The 24,939-nt window shown below is 34.4% G+C and overlaps 1 protein-coding gene across 1 annotated transcript in view; it reads right to left on the reverse strand.

The window, feature by feature from the left end:
- Positions 1 to 24,939, reverse strand: part of LOC149781378 (delta-1-pyrroline-5-carboxylate dehydrogenase, mitochondrial-like) — a 91,439-nt gene that overhangs the window by 9,775 nt on the left and 56,725 nt on the right. The window contains exons 9-13 of the mRNA XM_089935465.1: positions 9,473 to 9,546; positions 8,105 to 8,346; positions 7,398 to 7,483; positions 4,584 to 4,650; positions 952 to 1,073 (exon numbers count right to left, since the gene is read on the reverse strand). Of these exons, the coding sequence (XP_089791591.1) occupies positions 952 to 1,073; positions 4,584 to 4,650; positions 7,398 to 7,483; positions 8,105 to 8,346; positions 9,473 to 9,546 (591 nt within the window). The remainder of the gene's footprint in view (positions 1 to 951; positions 1,074 to 4,583; positions 4,651 to 7,397; positions 7,484 to 8,104; positions 8,347 to 9,472; positions 9,547 to 24,939) is intronic.

The following is a 24,939-nucleotide window of genomic DNA, read 5'->3' on the forward strand; positions in this document are numbered from 1 at the left end:
ATTTATGACTGTATACTGCACAAAATATCTCATTTTTGCTTGGAATGACTGTACAATTGATACATATACACTTTAGGGGCTGGAAGGTTCATTCTAGAATGATGTAACACTTAACAACAAACCAAGCCTTGGTCAAGGGAGGTAATGCTGTTTGTATTTCTGGACAATCTAACTCTTCATTAATGTTATCTGTAAAGTTTTGGAATTTGAATGGAGTAAACTGACCCTTAAGTTGAGATTGCCTTTTCTAAAGTAATGTCAATGTGATTTGTTGAACAAAATCTAAAGTTCAAGAGTTTCATAATTTGCATGCTAGATGCCTATTCATAATTTACATGCTGAATGCCTATTCATGATTTACAGGCCATATGCCTATTTATGATTTGCAGGCTTGATGCCTATTCATGGTTTGCAGTTCAGATGCCTATTCATGGTTTGCAGTTCAGTTGCCTATTCATGATTTGCAGGCTTGATGCCTATTCATGATTTGCAGGCCATATGCCTATTCATGATTTGCATGACAAATGTCTCTTACTCATTTGCATGCTAAATACCTATTCATGAATTGCAAGCCAGATACCTATTCATGATTTGCAAGCCAGATAACTATTCACGAATTGTAAGCCAGATACATATTCATAATTTGTAAGCCAGATACCTATTCATAATTTGTAAGCCAGATACCTATTCATAATTTGTAAGCCAGATACCTATTTATGAACTGTAAGCCAGATACATAATCATGATTTGCAAGCCAGATACCTATTCATGATTTGCAAGCCAGATGTATATTCAAAGGTATAAGAGAAAATGACAAAACTTAGGTAATCCTCCTTTTGTACTCAAGAACTGACTTAAATATATTTGATCAGCTCATACCACAAAACCATGCATCCCAAAACCATATCAAATCTACCGGATCATTTATCAAAAATATTTTATTGTACATACTCATCTTGAGAAAATATTGATGCTGTGAGAGCAAATGGTGAGGTGGTTGAAGCTTTCTCAGCTGTGTCCTTCCACTTGTCATCTGGGTACACATAGACAGTCACCACTGGCCCAAATATCTCCTGAAATTACAGGCAGAGACAGTATTGGCCCATATATGTCTTATAATTACTATGTTAACTTTGGTCCAAATGTATTCTGTAATATCCCAATGATATTATAACTCTTGACCAATATCTCATTTAATTTACATGTAGAGTCGAAATTGCTTCAAATGTATCTTGTAATTACAGAGACAACTTTGGTCCAAATGTATTCTGTAATTACACATAGAAACTCAATCCTTGTCTAATAACTTACTGAAACATCAACCCTTTAAACAAAGTACTGATGGACTGGAGACTTGAAGTGATCCTAATTTACATAATATCAAATGGATGAACATAACTCAGAGACAATGCTATTCATGGTTCTTTTTTACTTAACACATTAACCCTTGGTGACGAGTTAACATGGCAGGAGGTAGTAGCCTACTTCTGAGCTCTGTAGCGTCATGGTCATGCAAGACACACTAAAGTGGGTGGTATTATAGAAAGGTAGACAGATGTAGCTCTACAATGATACCAAATAATCTGAAATTTCTAGTTGCACTACAAAATACAGTGGGAAAAACCTCATTTGTTGGACCCAATTTTTTTCTACCCAAAATTCACCCGTGGTTGTTATCCAATTTTGTGTCTAGATTTTAGACTTTTTTGGCCTCAGATCTAAGTCAAACCAGTATGAACTGCAAACAGACAAAAGAACCTTTCCAAAAAGTAGAATAAGATGGGCACTGGGAATAAAGTGTGGTCTTGATACAAAAATAATGGGTTCATTTAGCAAAAAAAAAAAAGAAGAAAAAGAATCCAACTTTTACACTTCTGCTCATGCACAAGCCAAATAGCCAATGAAAAAAGATGTTTCTAACACAACTAGGCAGTATGTTATTGGAAGTTGGTGTTTTCGGATGTATTCAGAAATAGCTTTCAAAATGTGTTTCCTACTTGAATTTCAGGTGAAAATGACAAAAACTGCCAGGGGTTAATGTGTTAATGGGCACATTTTGATGACGTCACCAAATTTGAATATTCCTTATGTATTTAATCACCTGTGCATCGACATTGCACATAAATTAAAAATTTAGCCATTCCTTGATGATTTGTAAAAGGTATCTGAGAAAGCTTGCCAGTAGCTTCTCGTGGTTGGTGGTTATTTCCTGGGTTTTCCTTGGTTCTTCCTCAATTTATATTGGTCACCAAATAGCCTATCTTGTGCTGAAAATGGCATTAAACCCTACAACAACAACATGATGCAACAGCATGGAACTCAGGTTGTATTAAACAATGTACTTATGTATTAATAAGATTCTTTTGTATCATTGTTTTAGAAAACAAATTTTATGTAAGATTTATTATTTAAGAAATGGAGTATATAATAAATTATAGTGTCTGTACTGTTGGATATTATGGTCTTGACTAAAGTAATTGGGACTTGCAAGTTTGCTGCATCATACTTTGGTAGTTTACACAATATTCAACCATACAAACAGTAATATATATCTAACCATACAATCATTATAATATATCCATCCATACAGTGTAATATATCCAACCATATAATCAATATAATATATTCAACTATACAAATAGTATAATATATTACCCAAATAAAGCTACATGGCAAGTCCAATGTCCCCACCTCCCTTTTATTAGGGTATCCATCCTAAAGAATGAATAGGTGGCTTTATATTATACGATGGTTAGCCTCTCATATGGGGAACAAAATGGAGAAAAAAAATATGCTGATTCTGGGTGATCTCCCCTAAACAGGAGAAAGCTTCTCAAGAGAAAAGCTTATCAGGAGGGAAAGCACTGTATGTTAAGCGATGGGACCTGGATGACACATTGGTAACATGCTCCTTGTCAGTCCTTAGTTCAATCCCTAATGGTGACTATGTGTGTATAAATGGTTGTGCATACAAAGTTTTTGAGGTTTTCTGCACATCACAGACCACCCTTCACTAGCATCTGAGCCCAAAGGAGTAATCCTTATAAGCTGTAAGAACTTGTGTGGTTGATATAAAAAGTGTAATATAAGCTGTAAGAACTTGTGTGGTTGATATAAAAAGTGTAATATAAGGTGTAAGAACTTGTGGTTGATATAAAAAGTGTAATATAAGGTGTAAGAATTTGTGTGGTTGATATAAAAAGTGTAATATAAGCTGTAAGAACTTGTGTGGTTGATATAAAAAGTGTAATATAAGCTGTAAGAACTTGTGTGGTTGATATAAAAAGTGTAATATAAGCTGTAAGAACTTGTGTGGTTGATATAAAAAGTTTAAAATAAGCTGTAAGAACTTGTGTGGTTGATATAAAAAGTGTAATATAAGCTGTAAGAACTTATGTGGTTGATATAAAAAGTGTAATATAAGCTGTAAGAACTTGTGTGGTTGATATAAAAAGTGTAATATAAGCTGTAAGAACTTGTGTGGTTGATATAAAAAGTTTAAAATAAGCTGTAAGAACTTGTGTGGTTGATATAAAAAGTGTAATATAAGCTGTAAGAACTTATGTGGTTGATATAAAAAGTGTAATATAAGGTGTAAGAACTTACGTGGTTGATATAAAAAGTGTAATATAAGGTGTAAGAACTTATGTGGTTGATATAAAAAGTGTAATATAAGCTGTAAGAACTTATGTGGTTGATATAAAAAGTGTAATATAAGGTGTAAGAACTTACGTGGTTGATATAAAAAGTGTAATATAAGGTGTAAGAACTTACGTGGTTGATATAAAAAGTGTAATATAAGCTGTAAGAACTTACGTGGTTGATATAAAAAGTGTAATATAAGGTGTAAGAACTTACGTGGTTGATATAAAAAGTGTAATATAAGCTGTAAGAACTTACGTGGTTGATATAAAAAGTGCAATATAAGCTGTAAGAACTTACGTGGTTGATATAAAAAGTGTAATATAAGCTGTAAGAACTTACGTGGTTGATATAAAAAGTGTAATATAAGCTGTAAGAACTTATGTGGTTGATATAAAAAGTGTAATATAAGCTGTAAGAACTTACGTGGTTGATATAAAAAGTGTAATATAAGCTGTAAGAACTTACGTGGTTGATATAAAAAGTGTAATATAAGGTGTAAGAACTTACGTGGTTGATATAAAAAGTGTAATATAAGCTGTAAGAACTTACGTGGCTGATATAAAAAGTGTAATATAAGCTGTAAGAACTTACGTGGCTGATATAAAAAGTGTAATATAAGCTGTAAGAACTTGTGTGGTTGATATAAAAAGTGTAATATAAGCTGTAAGAACTTGTGTGGTTGATATAAAAAGTGTAATATAAGCTGTAAGAACTTGTGTGGTTGATATAAAAAGTTTAATATAAGCTGTAAGAACTTACGTGGTTGATATAAAAAGTTTAATATAAGCTGTAAGAACTTGTGTGGTTGATATAAAAAGTGGCAACTTCTTGTTTGCCTGAGATAAAATTAAAGTTTCATTTTAATATAAGTTATGAAAACTTGTTGTATGGTTAACATTACCACAAATTTACATAGAAAAGTAAAGCTGCATACAAACCTCTTGCATGATTTTTTCCTCAGGATCAGTAGTTTGCAATATTGTTGGATGGATGAAATACCCCTTACTGCAAAGAAAAGGAAGGAAAGATTTATCTGAAAGTAGAACTGTGGGGCTCAGTTACATTTGATTTGTCTGCAACTAAATTCCAATGAGCAGAAAGTTTCTCATTTTTGTTCATATTTCCCTTTCTTATTTTGAAGCCAAATATTTATCAATTATCTTTAATGAAACCAATTTCCATTATTTCTTTTCTTTGTTAGCCTAATCTCATTCAATGTTTAAGCAAACACCCATTTCAATCCATCTTCCTACCACATAACTAAAATTAATGGCTTTTTTAAATTCTGACTTATACATTAAATACAAATAAATTTCTGTCACAGTGGGAACTTTTCCTCTCATTTGTATGTGAGATACAGTTTGTTCATATGAGAAAGGCAGGCAGAATAAACCTGTCCCACATGAGTGCACTCAGTGACATTGCTGATAACTTCATTAAGCTTTTTAGATCATCTACATTGCCAGTAATTCTTATGTTTTTAGAATTAAAATTACAAACTTTACCATCCTGTAAACAGTACTTCTTTACAATAATATTCTGTTGAAAACACTTTAATGCATGCAATTTTCAGAAAATATTCCAAACTTCTAAAGCTATATCCATCCTGATAACATGCTATTTTTTAACACTATTTCCTAGCAAAAAAAGAGTGAAAAATTATTCATCTTATGTGTTCATGTGGGATAAGAAAATCTCACCCATGCAATCAGAATTTTTACTCATAATCTAGGCAAAATCCTCGCTGCTGTCCACATATTCTAACACTTAGGTGTGATTTACCACACCAATGTACATGATAGATTCTATTAATATTTGAATTTGCCATTTACCAAATTTATCCATGTACAACACAAACAGCACCAGTCCAGATATGCCATTCCATAATGCAAGATCTGTCATCCCATAATGTATCCACAGATCCAGATCTGCCATCCCATAATGCACTCACAGATCCAGATCTGCCATCCCATAATGCACACACAGATCAAGACCCATCATCCCATAATGCACCCACAGATGCAGATCTGCCATCCCATAATATACCCACAGATGAAGATCTGCCATCCCATGGTCACATTTTAGACTGGGTTCTTCATAGACCTGATGATAACATTCTACAGTCCTCCCTGGTATCCCATGACCTTGCATCAGATCACCTCTGCATTATATGCCATCTTGACGTATTAGTCCCTAACCCTCCACCTTTATCTGCTACTAAAAGAAACCTCCATATGATAAATAGAACCAAACTAATGCACGACATCCAAGCTAACCTAACAACTTGCTTACCTCCTACCACAGAACAACTTGATAACTGTCTGCGTTCATTACTTGACAAACATGCCCCAGCTACCAAGTGCAGAGTATCAATTCAAAAGTGTTCTCCATGGTATAGCAGTGTTAGGGACCAGCTTTGCAATGCTAAAAGAGACCGCCGTAAAGCTGAGAGGCTCTGGCTTTCCACCAGACTCACTATTCATAAGCAAATCTATGAAGTCGCTAAGAAGAATGTCACAAATATAGTCCATGCAGCAAAATCAGCCCACTACACTACTAAGATCATGGAATGTTCCAGCTGCAAAGAGCTCTTCATGATTACTAACAAGCTAATGTCAAGGAACAAATCTACACCACTTCCAACTACCTTCTCTCCAGTCGACCTTCCAGACATGTTTGCAAATTTCTTCCGTGACAAAGTACAAACCATTAGAGATAAGCTTGACACCACAATTTCAATTATCTCGTCATCACCATACAGTTGGGATACAGAATTTGAGCGGCAACCATTAGCAGCATTTGAACCTGTCTCTATGGATTTCGTACGTACAATCCTGATGAAGAGTGCACCAAAGTCATGTGAACTTGATCCAATTCCAACATCACTGCTGCTTGAGTGCTTTGATCCAGTATTGCCTTCACTATAACTGATGTTATTCATACCTCTCTCTCATCCGGGGAATTCCCATCATTTTTCAAAACTGCCATTGTAAAGCCTCTGCTGAAGAAACCAATACTAGGCCATAACGATTTAAAGAATTACTCATATACTCATTATTCCCACTATGAAAACAAAGTCATATAAACAGCGTTCTTTTGCATACCAGGGAACAGCAACATGGAATGAATTGCCCACTGAACTTAGACACAATGACACAGTGATCAAATTCAAGAGTGCTCTCAAAACTCACTTATTTCTACTGCAAGATCAAACTTAAAGACCTAATAATGTTTCCTACCTTAAATATTCTCAGCATGTTTTTTTTATGTTTTCTAATTTCATGGCATTTGTTTCTGTACTCATATCATTATATGTTTTTTATCCTACAGGTGTTGTCTAATGTTGTAAAACGCTTAGAGCTTTTAAAGATTAGGCACTATACAAATTCCTCATTATTATTATTATTATTATTATAATGCAAGATCTGCCATCTCACAATGCAACCCCAGATGATCAATGCTGTTCATTCTACGTTTGTAATTGTAGCACCTGATCTGTTGGTATTTTATGTAAATATCTGATCTGTGCAAGATTTAACAGCCAAATTTCTGCTGTCACCATGACTTCATTACTTTCTGGACTCAGAGAACTGTTTCCCTTCATTCTAATCCAAACAGAGGAAGTAATCAATGGAAACTATAGTTTTAATATAGCAGAATGGTGCTTCATAAATTTTACTTAGCAAAATCTGAACAATAAAAGTCATACTGTTATGTACTTCAGTAAGGTTTGACATCTATGAATTCCCTACCTATCATCACAAATTCCACCTGTTATAACCTTCAGATGGGGTGATGTCTTAGCATGGACAATGTATGCCTTGATCCTGTCAAAGGACTGAAAAAAAAGGGAAGAAAATATTTGTTTTAAATTAGCACTCATTTTAATTTCATGACACAGAAATAGATATAAAAAAAACAGATGGACAGAAAACTAAACACAAACAGAAGCATCTATCTTGCATGCATGTCTGAAATAATAAGCGTCACTTGTTTGTACCTTAAAATAAGCTCAAGATGTGTGATTAAGTTGTTCATAAGCAAAAATTTCATTATGTACTCCCATTTTCAGATTTTTTGCAAGACAGATGTTCATCCCATGTTACATTGCAACTCTGGCATCAATCCATGAAAAAGGAAGAGTTAAAGCTATGATACAATTGTTCAGCAATGTTTAGTAAACCCCAAAAATGGGTCACATTAACCCTGTTCAGAGTACAATGCCATTGTTAGATTTACCCACACTGAAATGTTGGTCTCAGTGAATGTATGTCAGAAAAGATAGAACAGACAGATGAAACTAGTGACTCTATGCCTTACTGTATATACTTACTTATCAAACTGCAAACAACAAAGATCTTGATCTGCCATAGCATAATGCACCTGCAGATCAAGGTCTATCCTGTTTGTTGTTGAACTCATCTTATAAGTGATTGTCACAGAAAGAAACATTACTTACTGCTTTGTCAATGACTCCAGTGATATAAGAATCGCCATCCAGGGCAGATCCAAGCTTCATCTCACCAACAATATTTACCATCTTCTGCTTTATGTCTGACCACAGCGACTCTGGGACATACATTCGTGACAAAGCCGAGCATTTCTGACCACTGTACTCAAATGCAGATTTGATGGAACCAACAGCAACACTCTTGGCATCTGCAGATGGATGCACAAAGTGCATATTCTTTCCTCCACATTCTAACAAATTGGGTAAGAAATTATATTGATGTTCTAGTTTAAGAAATATACAATCTTATGGAATGACTAAAAATGTTAACATATTTACATTGATATGCTTGGGTTACACTCTGAAGAAAAATAAAACTGACACAAAATTGTAATATCATCCAACATTAGGCTGATAAATGATACTGAAACAAAACTTAATCAAAACAAAACGGAGTTTGAAAAGGTTACAACTTGGGTAAAAAGGAAATGAACAATTGTTAAAGAAACTTTACATATCCCTCTGCCATCTGAACTATTAAAAAAAAATAATTCTAATAATTCTTTTAATCCAGTAAATACGTCAGTACAAAGAATTACTTAAAAAATGTGAATACAAATTATCAAGCAGAAAGGTAATGTGGTAAATAAATATTAGATTTTTGTTTTATAAAATGTGTATACTATCTCTGCAAAACAAAAGGTTAAAGTCCGAAACAACTGCTATAATTGCCTGAAACTTTAATAAGATTATCTACATATGAATACAAAATTTCATACCAAATTTAATTAGGGCCTTGGGTTCACCATTTACAATTTATGTTGAAATATATAATATGACATATCATAGTTACTGTAGTGGATACAAGCATACTAGATAAAACTATAGCTAGTATAATTGTGTAAACTGCACTCTTGTAAAAAAAAATCTAAAATATTCTCAGCTGGAACATTATCATGAGACACATCCCAGTCACTTCTTAATGCACATCAGGCATATTCCACAAGAAACCATGGCTACAAGCAGTATAAAAGAGAACTGGAAGTTCTTAATATAGTGGCTCATTCTTTTGGAAGTCCATCTCAAGAAATGACAGCTCCTGCTGATTACAACATCTTATGACATCACAGCAATAGAAAGGCCATCCTCTTGTGAAGCTGCCTTGTAATTACAAAAGTACTATTCTTATAATCAGGGTAAGAAAGTGGGCATTGTACATTATTTTCTTGCAGAATGTATCCAAATCAGCATTTACTATATGAAAGGATGGTCTTCTTGAGTACAAAATGACACGAAGTTTTACTCCAGTATTGAACAGATGGGCTGCAATGGACTTAAACCAAGTGCAGATATAATGGCAGACATAGAATATCTTACCTCCGATAAGCCTGGGATAGCTTTTGTAGATGTGTACCTTCTCCCCAACTTCTCTGTATAAATTACGGAATGTCCTGAAGATAAAGACAGAAGTCAAGCCGAGTCTATTAAATTATTTTAGGCTTCCATGATGTGCTGCACCTTATAGTAAGACTTCTGGTCAATATCAAAAACAACATATAAACTAAAGAACAACTGTATATACAAATAAAATCATTGTTATAAGAACAGCTTGCTATAACAAACAACACTTAATAATCAATAAACACTGAGGGTAATACTATACCAGTAATCATTAGTTACAGAAGGGAATAATTTATCAGTAATCATTAATTACAGAAGGGAATAATCAGTAATCATTAATTACAGAAGGGAATAATATATCAGTAAGCATTAATTACAGAGGAAAATACTATACATGTATCATTAATCATTAATTAGCAGAGGGGAAAACAATACAGTGAACCTCCTCTATAAAACCACTCTATAATTGTTAAGTATATTTGTATTTTGTAACTGGCCTTTCTCAAAAATCAAGTTAATGGTCTCCCTGACTAGTGAAATTTATTCTGTAAACATCATAATACATAGCTAATATTTCTGTGATTATAGATTAAATATTCAGATCATTATAATTAGGGGTAAAAATGTTTATTTGAATCAGAATCTAGGACATTAGTTTTTGTAATTGGAAATTCCTAATCTTGTTGACAACTTACTAGAATGTTTTAGAAAGGTTACTGACCTACATCCAGGCTATATTATTGTGTCTGAAGTTTTTATATTAATATTGTTTGCTTCAAAGTTATTCACTCCCCTCTTTAACGTCCAATGTGGAATCAGTCTTACTGCTGTGTTCAGTGTTTTTGGGGTGGATTTATTTATTCAAACTATTATTCACTGCAATTACAAAGTGCCCATTAATACTTCTTGGTCTAAATCATTATTTTGAAATGATTGTGAATTCATTCAAGGACCTTTTTGATTACATTACTGTGTTGCATCAGGATTGTTAAAACACTGCCACATTTCATACCATTTGCACATTAGTACATTCAATATTGGAATTTATTTGGAACACCACTGGAGTTCATTTGGAACTTTATACATTTGGACTTGTGACAGTACTTTTAGGACTATTTTGGGATTTAATTCATAATGCCGTTAAGGTCTTTTAAATTTTCACTTTGAATTCTAGAGAAATAAAAGTATTTTTGAATTTTACAAATTAAACTTGGTGGTTTTTGCTATTTTCTGATACCTAGTTTAAGACCATAGAGTCATAACAATACTGCAGACCTTTTATAATAACAAAATACAGTGTTACCCTACTATAACATGGCAGTTGGGGTCAATAGAACCCAACCGGGTTACAGACTGATCCATATTATAACCAACCAAGTTAGTTAGCTGAAGAAAATGATGCTTTTACTTTAAATATGGCAGGCGGGTGGGGTGGGTAATAAAAATGTGCAAAAATATGTACTTTTGATTAAATGAAGACAAACTAGTCTGAAAAACACTTGTATATTGACAAAGTACATTTGTGTAGTACAATCCATAATCCATCAAGTATCATACTTGTATATAATAAATACATTAATTCAAGTACAGATCACATTATAAACTTCATTATAAACTTCATGAATGACTCACATCCCATTTGAAAACAGAAATAAAACGTATTTATTGCTGTTGTTGTTGTTGTTTGGTTTAACGCCATTTTTCAGCACACGATAGGCTATACATGGCGGCCAGTATTAATGGTGGAGGAAGAACCCGGGAAAACCTCAGAAAGAAACACCGACCCACGAGAAGCTACTGACAAGCTTTCTCACATACCCACACTGGCTGAATCTGAGACTCGAACCTGCGCAGACAGAGGTGAGATGGCAGTGATTCATAACGGAAAGCGCTTTAGACCACTTGGCCACTTGGGGCCCCCAAAACGTATTTATAAAAAAGGTAGTTCTCATTTTCATCTATATCTAACTGTCACTTAATAATTCACTACAATGTTGCAAGTAGTACATGGCTATAGCTGTTTACTGCTACATGTACATGTACTTAAATTGGCCTCGAATTTGGTCCACTCGAGACAGTATCATCTTGCTACACAGATGATGAGGCTATTGATAGGGAAATTAAAACTGGAACAAATTAAAAAGTTCAAGAAACATCTTTGTCAGATACCCCATCGTCATTTCACTTGATGGCCATATATATATGGTTTGAAAAGTTTGGAAATTTAATTTGTGTTTTATGCCGCCATTGGTAGCGACCATAAGAATATTTTTTTCCCCTGCAAAAATGAAACTTTCATGGCACAATAAACGAGTTGCATCACTTTGGAAATATGCATCAATCTATCAGATTCCATTGCTTTTATTTAAGTTTGGTACTGTTTTTATTGAAGATTGTAGTCAGCTTTGTTTGATAAAGGGTGCATGTGTTGTTGAAGTTATCACAAAGGGACACTTTTTTTTTTGGAGGACCAAAACAGACATATGTTTCTTACTGCGGTGACAACATCAAATAACTGTAGAACACTGATTGAGAGTGATTTTTTTCTTCTTCATTTGCTTTGTATTCAATAATGCACTGTTAACATGGTTTGCCAATAGCAACATAGAATTTGTTAGTGTAACAATAGATAGATTCCAGTGCATTTTATATAAAGTTTGTGGCTTCCTTTCATGAAGCCTCTGATCTTTTTCACTCCAAACTCAAGGATGTATATACAGGTTTAAACAGCCAAAAATGTCAGGGAAGAAATCGCCAGATGGTATAATTTGTTGCCAGTAAGGAATATAAACCACAAATTGTGATGCTGGCGAAGCCCATCATGATCCCTCAATAAACATTTTTTTTCTTCGTACGTTTGAAAAGATAAAAACTTTTTTCAAGTATGAGATAAATACAGGTATATGAAACTGCAGGAGCCATGCCATGATCATCTTATATTAGAATTCATACACAATCCATTCCCCAAAAATTATAATAAACTTTTAACATGCTACTTTTCTTACTTTTTAAGAAAGAAAAAAAAATTGTGTTTGAAAAAAGTACATGTATAATGAAATTTTGGGAGCCATGCCACAACCGTGTTATATTCGAATTCATGTTATAACAGAGTGTGCTATAGCGGGGTTACACTGTAGATCCCATTACATTGGTTATTACCAATTAAATCGTGAATTCATCTCATTAAATACCCTATTTATGTGTGTGGTTTTCCCAGGTTCTTTCTCTACCAGTTGTAGTGGCTGCCATTTATAGCCTATCATATGCTGAAAAATGGCATTAAACCCCATAACAACAACAACAACAAGTTTCCACAAACGTTATTATATTAAAGACTCCCACAATTAAACACATGCAGCCTTTATCACTCCCACAAACAGCATTAAATTAAAGACTCCCACACTTAAACACAGGCTACTTTTATCACTCCCACAAACAGCATTATATTAAAGACTCCAACACTTAAACACAGGCCACCTTTATCACTCCCACAACCAGTGTTATATTAAAGGCTCCAACACTTAAACACAGGTCACCTTTATCACTCCCACAAACAGCGTTATATTAAAGACTCCCACACTTAAACACAGGCCACCTTTATCACTCCCACAAACAGTTATATTAAAGACTCCCACACTTAAACAAAGGCCAATTTTATCACTCCCACAAACAGCCTTAAATTAAAGACTCCCACACTTAAACACAGGCCACCTTTATCACTCCCACAAACAGCATTATATTCAGATACCTCCCACACTTAAACACAGGTCACCTTTATCACTCCCAGAAACAGCATTATATTAAAGACTCCCACATTTAAACACATGCCATCTATATCACTCCCACAAACAGCAGTAAATTAAAGACTGCCACACTTAAACACAGGCCACCTTTATCACTCCCACAAACAGCATTATATTGAAGACTCCCACACTTAAACACAGGCCACCTTTATCACTCCCACAAACAGCATTATATTCTGATACCTCCCACACTTAAACACAGGTCACCTTTATCACTTCCATAAACAGCATTATATTAAAGACTCCCACACTTAGACACAGGCCACCTTTATCACTCCCACAAACAGCATTATATTAAAGACTCCCACATTTAAACACAGGCCACCTTTATCACTCCCACAAACAGCATCATATTCTGATACCTCCCACACTTTAACACAGGTCACCTTTATCACTACCATAAACAGCATTATATTAATACTCCCACTCTTAAACACAGGTCACCTTTATCACTCCCACAAACAGCATTAAATTATAGAATCCCACACTTAAACACAGGCCACCTTTATCACTCCCACAACCAGTGTTATATTAAAGACTCCCTCAATAATAACTCAAGTTGTTTTATCACTTCAACAAACAGTGTTATAAAAATGGGAGCATGGCATTTACAAAAACCTATTTTAGAAAAAATTAGGAGACACAAATAGTGTATTCAGTAAACAAGGGACTTGAAATGACTTGACTGATTCCAATGACATCCATTTCTTTTTATATGTAAGTTATTTAAGCAAGTGCACTGACCTATTTAATAAACACTGAGATTCACATATATTTTGATACATATAATGGAGGCACAAACTTTATTTGAAATTCTATTCTTTTTAAACTGATTTGATGCTCTTAAATATGGATAGCCTGAACATGGATGTAGACATCATTGTTCCCATGCACATATCTAGACTTGAATGTCAGCATGCTTGTATCTAGACCTGAATGTCAGCATGCTTGTATATAGACCTGAATGTCACCATGCTTGCATCTAGACCTGAATGTCAGCATGCTTGTACATAGACCTGAATGTTAACATGCATGTATCTAGACCTGAATGTCAGCATGCTTGTATCTAGACCTGAATGTTAGCATGCATGTATCTAGACCTGAATGTCAGCATGCTTGTATCTAGACCGGAATGTCAGCATGCTTGTATCTAGACCTGAATACTAACATACATGTATCTAGACCTGAATGTCAGCATGCTTGTATCTAGACCTGAATGTTAGCATGCATGTATCTAGACCTGAATGTCAGCATGCTTGTATCTAGACCTGAATGTCAGCATGCTTGTATCTAGACCTGAATACTAACATACATGTATCTAGACCTGAATGTCAGCATGCTTGTATCTAGACTTGAATGTCAGCAATCATGTATCTAGACCTGAATGTCAGCATGCTTGTATCTAGACCTGAATGTCAGCATGCTTGTATCTAGACCTGAATGCCAGCATGCTTGTATCTAGACTTGAATGTCAGCATGCTTGTATCTAGACCTGAATGTCAGCATGCTTGTATCTAGACCTGAATGTCAGCATGCTTGTATATAGACCTGAATGTCACCACGCTTGCATCCAGACCTGAATGTCAGCATGCTTATACATAGACCTGAATGTTAACATGCATGTATCTAGACCTGAATGTCAGCATGCTTGTATCTAGACCTGAATGTTAGCATGCATGTATCTAGACCTGAATGTCAGCATGCTTGTATCTAGACCTGAATGTCAGCATGCATGTATCTAGACATGAATGTCAGCATGCTTGTATCTAGACTTGAATGTTAGCATGCATGTATCTAGACCTGAATGTTAGCATGCATGTATTTAGACCTGAATGTTAGCATGCATGTATTTAGACCTGAATGTTAGTATGCATGTATCTAGACCTGAACGTTAGCATGCTTGTATCTAGACCTGAATGTCAGCATGCTCGTATCCAGACTTGAATGTCAGCAATCATTATCTAGACTTAAATATCTGCATGCTTGTATCTAGACTTGAATGTCAGCATGCTTGTATCTAGACTTGAATGTCAGCATGCTTGTATCTAGACCTGAATGTCAGCATGCTTGTATCTAGACCTGAATGTCAGCATGCTTATATCTAGACCTGAATGTCAGCATGCTTGTATGTAGACCTGAATTTCAGCATGCTTGTATCTAGACTTGAATGTCAGCAATCATGTATCTAGACTTGAATGTCAGCATACTTGTATCTAAACCTGAATGTCAGCATGCTTGTATCTAGACCTGAATACTAACATACATGTATCTAGACCTGAATGTCAGCATGCTTGTATCTAGACCTGAATGTCAGCATGCTTGTACATAGACCTGAATGTTAACATGCATGTATCTAGACCTGAATGTCAGCATGCTTGTATCTAGACTTGAATGTCAGCATGCTTGTATCTAGACTTGAATGCCAGCAATCATGTATCTAGACCTGAATGTCAGCATGCTTGTATCTAGACCTGAATGTCAGCATGCTTGTATCTAGACTTGAATGTCAGCAATCATGTATCTAGACCTGAATGTCAGCATGCTTGTATCTAGACCTGAATGTCAGCATGCTTGTATCTAGACTTGAATGTCAGCATGCTTGTATCTAGACTTGAATGTCAGTATGCTTGTATCTAGACCTGAATGTCAGCATGCTTGTATCTAGACTTGAATGTCAGCAATCATGTATCTAGACCTGAATGTCAGCATGCTTGTATCTAGACCTGAATGTCAGCATGCTTGTATCTAGACCCGAATGCCAGCATACTTGTATCTAGACTTGAATGTCAGCATGCTTGTATCTAGACCTGAATGTCAGCATGCTTGTATCTAGACCTGAATGTCAGCATGCTTGTATCTATACCTGAATACTAACATACATATACCTAGACCTGAATGTCAGCATGCTTGTATCTAGACCTGAATGTCAGCATGCTTGTATCTAGACCCGAATGCCAGCATGCTTGTATCTAGACTTGAATGTCAGCAATCATGTATCTAGACCTGAATGTCAGCATGCTTGTATCTAGACCTGAATGTCAGCATGCTTGTATCTAGACCTGAATGTCAGCATGCTTGTATCTAGACCCGAATGCCAGCATGCTTGTATCTAGACTTGAATGTCAGCATGCTTGTATCTATACCTGAATGTCAGCATGCTTGTATCTATACTTGAATGTCAGCAATCATGTATCTAGACTTGAATGTCAGCATGCTTGTATCTAGACCTGAATGTCAGCATGCTTGTATCTAGACCTGAATACTAACAAACACGTATCTAGACCTGAATGTCAGCATGCTTGTATCTAGACTTGAATGTCAGCAATCATGTATCTAGACCTGAATGTCAGCATGCTTGTATCTAGACCTGAATGCTAACATACGTGTATCTAGACCTCATTGTTTCCATGCATGTATCTATACCTGAATTTTAGTATGCTTGTATCTAGACCTGAATGTTAGAATGCTTGTATCTAGACCTGAATGCTTACATGTATCTAGACCTGAATGTTAACATGCATGTATCTAGACCTGAATGTCAGCAATCATGTATCTAGACCTGAATGTTAGAATGCTTGTATCTAGACCTGAATGTCAGCATGCTTGTTTGGGGGCCCCGAGTGGCCGCATGGTCTAAAGCACTTTCCGTTACGGATCACTGCCATCTCACCTCTGTCTGCATGGGTTCGAGTCTTGGATTCGGCCAGTGTGGGTATGTGAGAAAGCTTGCCAGTATCTTCTCGAGGGTTGGTGGTTCTTTCCGGGTATTTCCCGGGTTCTTCCTCCACCATTGATACTGGCTGCCATGTATAGCCTATCGTGTGCTGAAAATGGTGTTAAACCCTACAACAACAACAACAACATGCTTGTATCTAGACCTGAATGTTAGCATGCATGTATCTAGACCTGAATGTTAGCATGCATGTATGTAGACCTGAATGTTAGAATGCTTGTATCTAGACCTGAATGTTAGCATGCATGTATCTAGGCCTGAATGTCAGCATGCTTGTATCTAGACCTGAATGTTAGCATGCATGTATCTACACTGGAATGTCAGCATGCTTGTATCTAGACCTGAATGTTAACATGCATGTATCTAGACCTGAATCTTAACATGCATGTATCTAGACCTGAATGTTAACATGCATGTATCTAGACCTGAATGTCAGCATGCATGTATCTAGACCTGAATGTTAGCATGTATGTATCTAGACATGAATGTTAGCATGCATGTATCTAGACCTGAATGTTAACATGCATGTATCTAGACCTGAATGTCAGCATGCATGCATCTAGACCTGAATGTCAGCATGCATGTATCTAGACCTGAATGTCAGCATGCATGTATCTAGACCTGAATGTCAGCATTCATGTATCTAGACCTGAATGTTAGCATGTATGTATCTAGACCTGAATGTTAGCATGCATGTATCTAGACCTGAATGCTAGCATGCATGTATCTAGATCTGAATGTCAGCATGCTTGTATTTAGACCTGAATGTTAGTATGCATGTATCTAGACCTGAATGTCAGAATGCTTGTATCTGGACCTGAATGTTAGCAATCATGTATCTAGACCTGAATGTTAGCATGCATGTATCTAGTTGTTGTTATTTTTGTAGGGTTTACCGCCATTTTTCAGCACACGATAGGCTATACATGGTGGCCAGTATTAATGGTGGAGGAAGAACCCAGGAAAACCCCAGAAAGAACCACCGACCCACGAGAAGCTACTGGCAAGCTTTCTCACATACCCACATTGGTCGAATCTGAGACTCGAACCCACACAGACAGAGGTGAGATGGCAGTGATCCATAACGGACAACACTTTAGACCACTCGGCCACTCGGGGCCCCTGCATGTATCTAGACCTGAATGTTAGCATGCATGTATTTAGACCTGAATGTTAGTATGCATGTATCTAGACCTGAATGTCAGAATGCTTGTATCTGGACCTGAATGTTAGCAATCATGTATCTAGACCTGAATGTTAGCATGCATGTATCTAGACCTGAATGTTATTATGCATGTATCTAGACCTGAATGTTATTATGCATGTATCTAGACCTGAATGTCAGAATGCTTGTATCTAGACCTGACTGCTAGCATGTATGTAACAAGAATTGAATCTTAGTATGCATGTATATGGATCCAAATGTTAGCATGCATGTATTTAGACTCAAATGTTTGCATACTTGAGAGTAACAGACCTTATTAGAAATTCGGTGTATTATGGGCAATATATTTTGTAAGTCAAAATGGGGCCATTTTTGTGGTTTACTCCACGACACAAATTAATATACTTTATGGAGCCATTTTTGTGGTTTACTCCAAGACAAAAATTAATATACTTTATGGAGCCATTTTTGTGGTTTACTCCAAGACAAAAATTAATATACTTTATGGAGCCATTTTTGTGGTTTACTCCAAGACACAAATTAATATACTTTATGGAGCCATTTTTGTGGTTAACTCCCGAGACAAAAATTAATATACTTTATGGAGCCATTAATATACTTTATGGAGCCATTTTTGTGGTTTACTCCAAGACACAAATTAATATACTTTATGGAGCCATTTTTGTGGTTTACTCCAAGACACAAATTAATATACTTTATGGAGCCTTTTTGTGGTTTACTCCAAGACACAAATTAAAATACTTTATGGAGCCATTTTTGTGGTTTACTCCAAGACAAAAATTAATATACTTTATGGAGCCATTTTTGTGGTTTACTCCAAGACAAAAATTAATATACTTCATGGAACCATTTCTGTGGTTTACCAAGTCACAAATTAATATACTTTATGGAACCATTTTTGTGGTTTACTCCAAGACACAAATTAATATACTTATTTTTGTGGTTTACTCCAAGTCACAAATTAATATACTTTATGGAGCCATTTTTGTGGTTTACTCCAAGACAAAAATTAATATACTTTATGGAGCCATTTTTGTGGTTTACTCCAAGACAAAAATTAATATACTTTATGGAGCCATTTTTGTGGTTTACTCCAAGACACAAATTAATATGCTTTATGGAACCATTTTTGTGGTTTACTCCAAGTCACAAATTAATATACTTTATGGAGCCATTTTTGTGGTTTACTCCAAGACACAATATACTTTATGGAGCCATTTTTGTGGTTTACTCCAAGACACAAATTAATATACTTTATGGAGCCTTTTTTGTGGTTTACTCCAAGACACAAATTAAAATACTTTATGGAGCCATTTTTGTGGTTTACTCCAAGACACAAATTAATATACTTTATGGAAGCCATTTTTGTGGTTTACTCCAAGACAAAAATTAATATACTTTATGGAACCATTTTTGTGGTTTACTCCAAGTCACAAATTAATATACTTTATGGAGCCATTTTTGTGGTTTACTCCAAGACACAATATACTTTATGGAGCCATTTTTGTGGTTTACTCCAAGACACAAATTAATATACTTTATGGAGCCTTTTTTGTGGTTTACTCCAAGACACAAATTAAAATACTTTATGGAGCCATTTTTGTGGTTTACTCCAAGACACAAATTAATATACTTTATGGAGCCATTTTTGTGGTTTGCTCCAAGACAAAAATTAATATACTTTATGGAACCATTTCTGTGGTTTACTCCAAGACACAAATTAATATACTTTATGGAGCCATTTTTGTGGTTTGCTCCAAGACAAAAATTAATATACTTTATGGAACCATTTCTGTGGTTTACCATGTCACAAATTAATATACTTTATGGAGCCATTTTGGTGGTTTACTCCAAGACACAAACTAATATACTTTATGGAGCCATTTTTGTGGTTTACTCCAAGACACAAATTAATATACTTCATGGAACCATTTCTGTGGTTTACCAAGTCACAAATTAATATACTTTATGGAACCATTATTGTGGTTTACTCCAGGTCACAAATTAATATACTTTATGGAGCCATTTTTGTGGTTTACTCCAAGACACAATATACTTTATGGAGCCATTTTTGTGGTTTACTCCAAGACACAAATTAATATACTTTATGGAGCCATTTTTGTGGTTTACTCCAAGACACAAATTAATATACTTTATGGAGCCTTTTTTGTGGTTTACTCCAAGACACAAATTAAAATACTTTATGGAGCCATTTTTGTGGTTTACTCCAAGACACAAATTAATATACTTTATGGAGCCTTTTTTGTGGTTTACTCCAAGACACAAATTAAAATACTTTATGGAGCCATTTTTGTGGTTTACTCCAAGACACAAATTAATATACTTTATGGAAGCCATTTTTGTGGTTTACTCCAAGACAAAAATTAATATACTTTATGGAACCATTTTTGTGGTTTACTCCAAGTCACAAATTAATATACTTTATGGAGCCATTTTTGTGGTTTACTCCAAGACACAATATACTTTATGGAGCCATTTTTGTGGTTTACTCCAAGACACAAATTAATATACTTTATGGAGCCTTTTTTGTGGTTTACTCCAAGACACAAATTAAAATACTTTATGGAGCCATTTTTGTGGTTTACTCCAAGACACAAATTAATATACTTTATGGAGCCTTTTTTGTGGTTTACTCCAAGACACAAATTAAAATACTTTATGGAGCCATTTTTGTGGTTTACTCCAAGACACAAATTAATATACTTTATGGAGCCATTTTTGTGGTTTGCTCCAAGACAAAAATTAATATACTTTATGGAACCATTTCTGTGGTTTACCATGTCACAAATCAATATACTTTATGGAACCATTTTTGTGGTTTACTCCAAGTCACAAATTAATATACTTTTTTATGGAACCATTTTTGTGGTTTACTCCAAGTCACAAATTAATATACTTTATGGAGCCTTTTTTGTGGTTTACTCCAAGACAAAAATTAATATACTTTATGGAGCCATTTTTGTGGTTTACTCCAAGACACAAATTAATATACTTCATGGAACCATTTCTGTGGTTTACCAAGTCACAAATTAATATACTTTATGGAACCATTATTGTGGTTTACTCCAGGTCACAAATTAATATACTTTATGGAGCCATTTTTGTGGTTTACTCCAAGACACAAATTAAAATACTTTATGGAGCCATTTTTGTGGTTTACTCCAAGACACAAATTAATATACTTTATGGAGCCATTTTTGTGGTTTACTCCAAGACACAAATTAATATACTTTATGGAGCCATTTTTGTGGTTTACTCCAAGTCACAAATTAATATACTTTATGGAACCATTTTTGTGGTTTACTCCAAGTCACAAATTAATATACTTGATGGAGCCATTTTTGTGGTTTACTCCAAGACACAAATTAATATACTATATGTAACCATTTCTGTGGTTTACCATGTCACAAATTAATATACTTTATGGAGCCATTTTTGTGGTTTACTCCAAGTCACAAATTAATATACTTTATGGAACCATTTTTGTGGTTTCCTCCAAGTCACAAATTAATATACTTTATGGAACCATATTTGTGGTTTACTCCAAGTCACAAATTAATATACTTTATGGAGCCATTTTTGTGGTTTACTCCAAGACACAAATTAAAATACTTTATCGAGCCATTTTTGTGGTTTCCTCCAAGTCACAAATTAATATACTTTATGGAGCCATTTTTGTGGTTTACTCCAAGACACAAATTAAAATACTTTATCGAGCCATTTTTGTGGTTTACTCCAAGACACAAATTAATATACTTTATGGAAGCCATTTTTGTGGTTTACTCCAAGACAAAAATTAATATACTTTATGGAACCATTTTTGTGGTTTACTCCAAGTCACAAATTAATATACTTTATGGAGCCATTTTTGTGGTTTACTCCAAGACACAATATACTTTATGGAGCCATTTTTGTGGTTTACTCCAAGACACAAATTAATATACTTTATGGAGCCTTTTTTGTGGTTTACTCCAAGACACAAATTAAAATACTTTATGGAGCCATTTTTGTGGTTTACTCCAAGACACAAATTAATATACTTTATGGAGCCTTTTTTGTGGTTTACTCCAAGACACAAATTAAAATACTTTATGGAGCCATTTTTGTGGTTTACTCCAAGACACAAATTAATATACTTTATGGAGCCATTTTTGTGGTTTGCTCCAAGACAAAAATTAATATACTTTATGGAACCATTTCTGTGGTTTACCATGTCACAAATCAATATACTTTATGGAGCCATTTTTGTGGTTTACTCCAAGACACAAACTAATATACTTTATGGAACCATTTTTGTGGTTTACTCCAAGTCACAAATTAATATACTTTATGGAACCATTTTTGTGGTTTACTCCAAGTCACAAATTAATATACTTGATGGAGCCATTTTTGTGGTTTACTCCAAGACACAAATTAATATACTATATGTAACCATTTCTGTGGTTTACCATGTCACAAATTAATATACTTTATGGAGCCATTTTTGTGGTTTACTCCAAGTCACAAATTAATATACTTTATGGAACCATTTTTGTGGTTTCCTCCAAGTCACAAATTAATATACTTTATGGAACCATATTTGTGGTTTACTCCAAGTCACAAATTAATATACTTTATGGAGCCATTTTTGTGGTTTACTCCAAGACACAAATTAAAATACTTTATCGAGCCATTTTTGTGGTTTCCTCCAAGTCACAAATTAATATACTTTATGGAGCCATTTTTGTGGTTTACTCCAAGACACAAATTAAAATACTTTATCGAGCCATTTTTGTGGTTTACTCCAAGTCACAAATTAATATACTTTATGGAGCCATTTTTGTGGTTTACTCCAAGACACAAATTAATATACTTTATGGAACCATTTCTGTGGTTTACCAAGACACAAATTAATATACTTTATGGAGCCATTTTTGTGGTTTACTCCAAGTCACAAATTAATATACTTTATGGAGCCATTTTTGTGGTTTACTCCAAGTCACAAATTAATATACTTTATCAATCTCCTCTCTTTGACAAGATCACTTTAGAAACAAATACAAATTGTACATAAAGGAAACTTCAAAAAGGATGCCAAGCAATCACTTTGGTTTCAGTCCAAGTCAATCTATTTCTGATCAATTACATGGCATAATTAACAACCATAAATAAGTAATCAGGCCAAAAAATTTCTTAATTATTACGTGGCATAATTAGTAATGATATGTATGTAACAAAACTAATAAATTTCTCATTGTTATACAGTATAATTAGCATTATTCATAAAAGTGTAACCATGCCAATATCTCTCTGATTGAATAAATGTAATAATTAGTAATTCTAATAATTTACAAAGCCAATCAATCGGTGATCATTTAAATGGCAAAATTAACAACAGTAGCATGTGTATACAGCTATGTTTTGGTGAATGAGATACTGGGAAATTGCTCTGCCTCAAATTTGACAAAGAAACCTTAATGAACTTATCAGTACAAAGGCTGATCTTGACTTAAGCATTTTGATGCTTCCAGATTAATATTTCTTTCATAAATTAGTTTAAAAGAAATTCCTTTAAGAACCACACTGACTCTTGTCAATCACCTATTCTACAACAAGCCACAGGGGAGATTTTGTGTTTTAAAATAGGGAGTCAAATCAAGTCCTGACATTACAACAAATAAATAAACATTTAGATTGGTTGACCTTTAGTTTCAATGCACAATATGTCATTTCTTTCCATAAGTCTGAGTGATTGTTCACTAGCCATTGCAATCTTTTCAAATTTCAACATAACTTGTTTTCACTGGTGAACACCCAAATTAATCTGCTGATTGTAACCTTGAAGCATTTCAAAATGTTTTTGGTAACCAATGTGAAATCTCTTTATATCGTGTGATATATGTTTCATTTTTCAGGATTTATCTTTATGGTATTGGGGGAAAATATGATAAATGTCATTATATGCATATAACACTGTAAATGTTTTGTAAAAACAAGAAAAAAAGGGAGACTTGTTGGTAACTTTTAAATGTCAATCGCAAATGCCAGTCATATTGGAGTAAATAAAAATGGCATCATTCAATCTGCCACAATTTGTTTTCCCATGATGCTTCACATATACTACATGTATATAAAAAAAACTCATTGCTGACTACCTCGTACAATATATTTCTCACAAAGGCTGTACACTGTACTTTTTCCATGATAGCTAATATTGTACTTTACCATGATGGCTAATACTGTACTTTTCCAATGATAGCTCATCCTATAATTTTCCCATACCTAATGCTATACTTTTCTCATGACAGCTAATACTTTACTTAAATTTCCCATGATAGCTCATCCTATAATTTTCCCATACCTAATACTATACTTTTCTCATGACAGCTAATACTTTACTTAAATTTCCCATGATAGCTCATACACTATGTTTCCCATGACAGCTATTACTGTACTTTTTCCCATTATATTGCATCTTAACACACACACACATAAGTAGAGCATGAACTGTCACGGGAAAAGTAAAGTATTATTGTTCCTAATTGTACTGTATGATTGACTTTTGTCCTACCTGACTAATGTCTTTTTCTTATAAACAACATATTACATAGCTAATATTTGTCTATGATTGTAGCTTAAATATAAAGATTATTATTATTTGTGGGTAAACATGTAAAGTTTGGAGTTCTAGATAAAGCCTTGATTCTGACCCTAGAAGATT

Source organism: Sinohyriopsis cumingii, chromosome 15 (assembly GCF_028554795.1).
Source record: "Sinohyriopsis cumingii isolate HCF-2022 chromosome 15, ASM2855479v2, whole genome shotgun sequence".
In the NCBI taxonomy this organism is placed as follows: Eukaryota; Metazoa; Mollusca; class Bivalvia; order Unionida; family Unionidae; genus Sinohyriopsis; species Sinohyriopsis cumingii.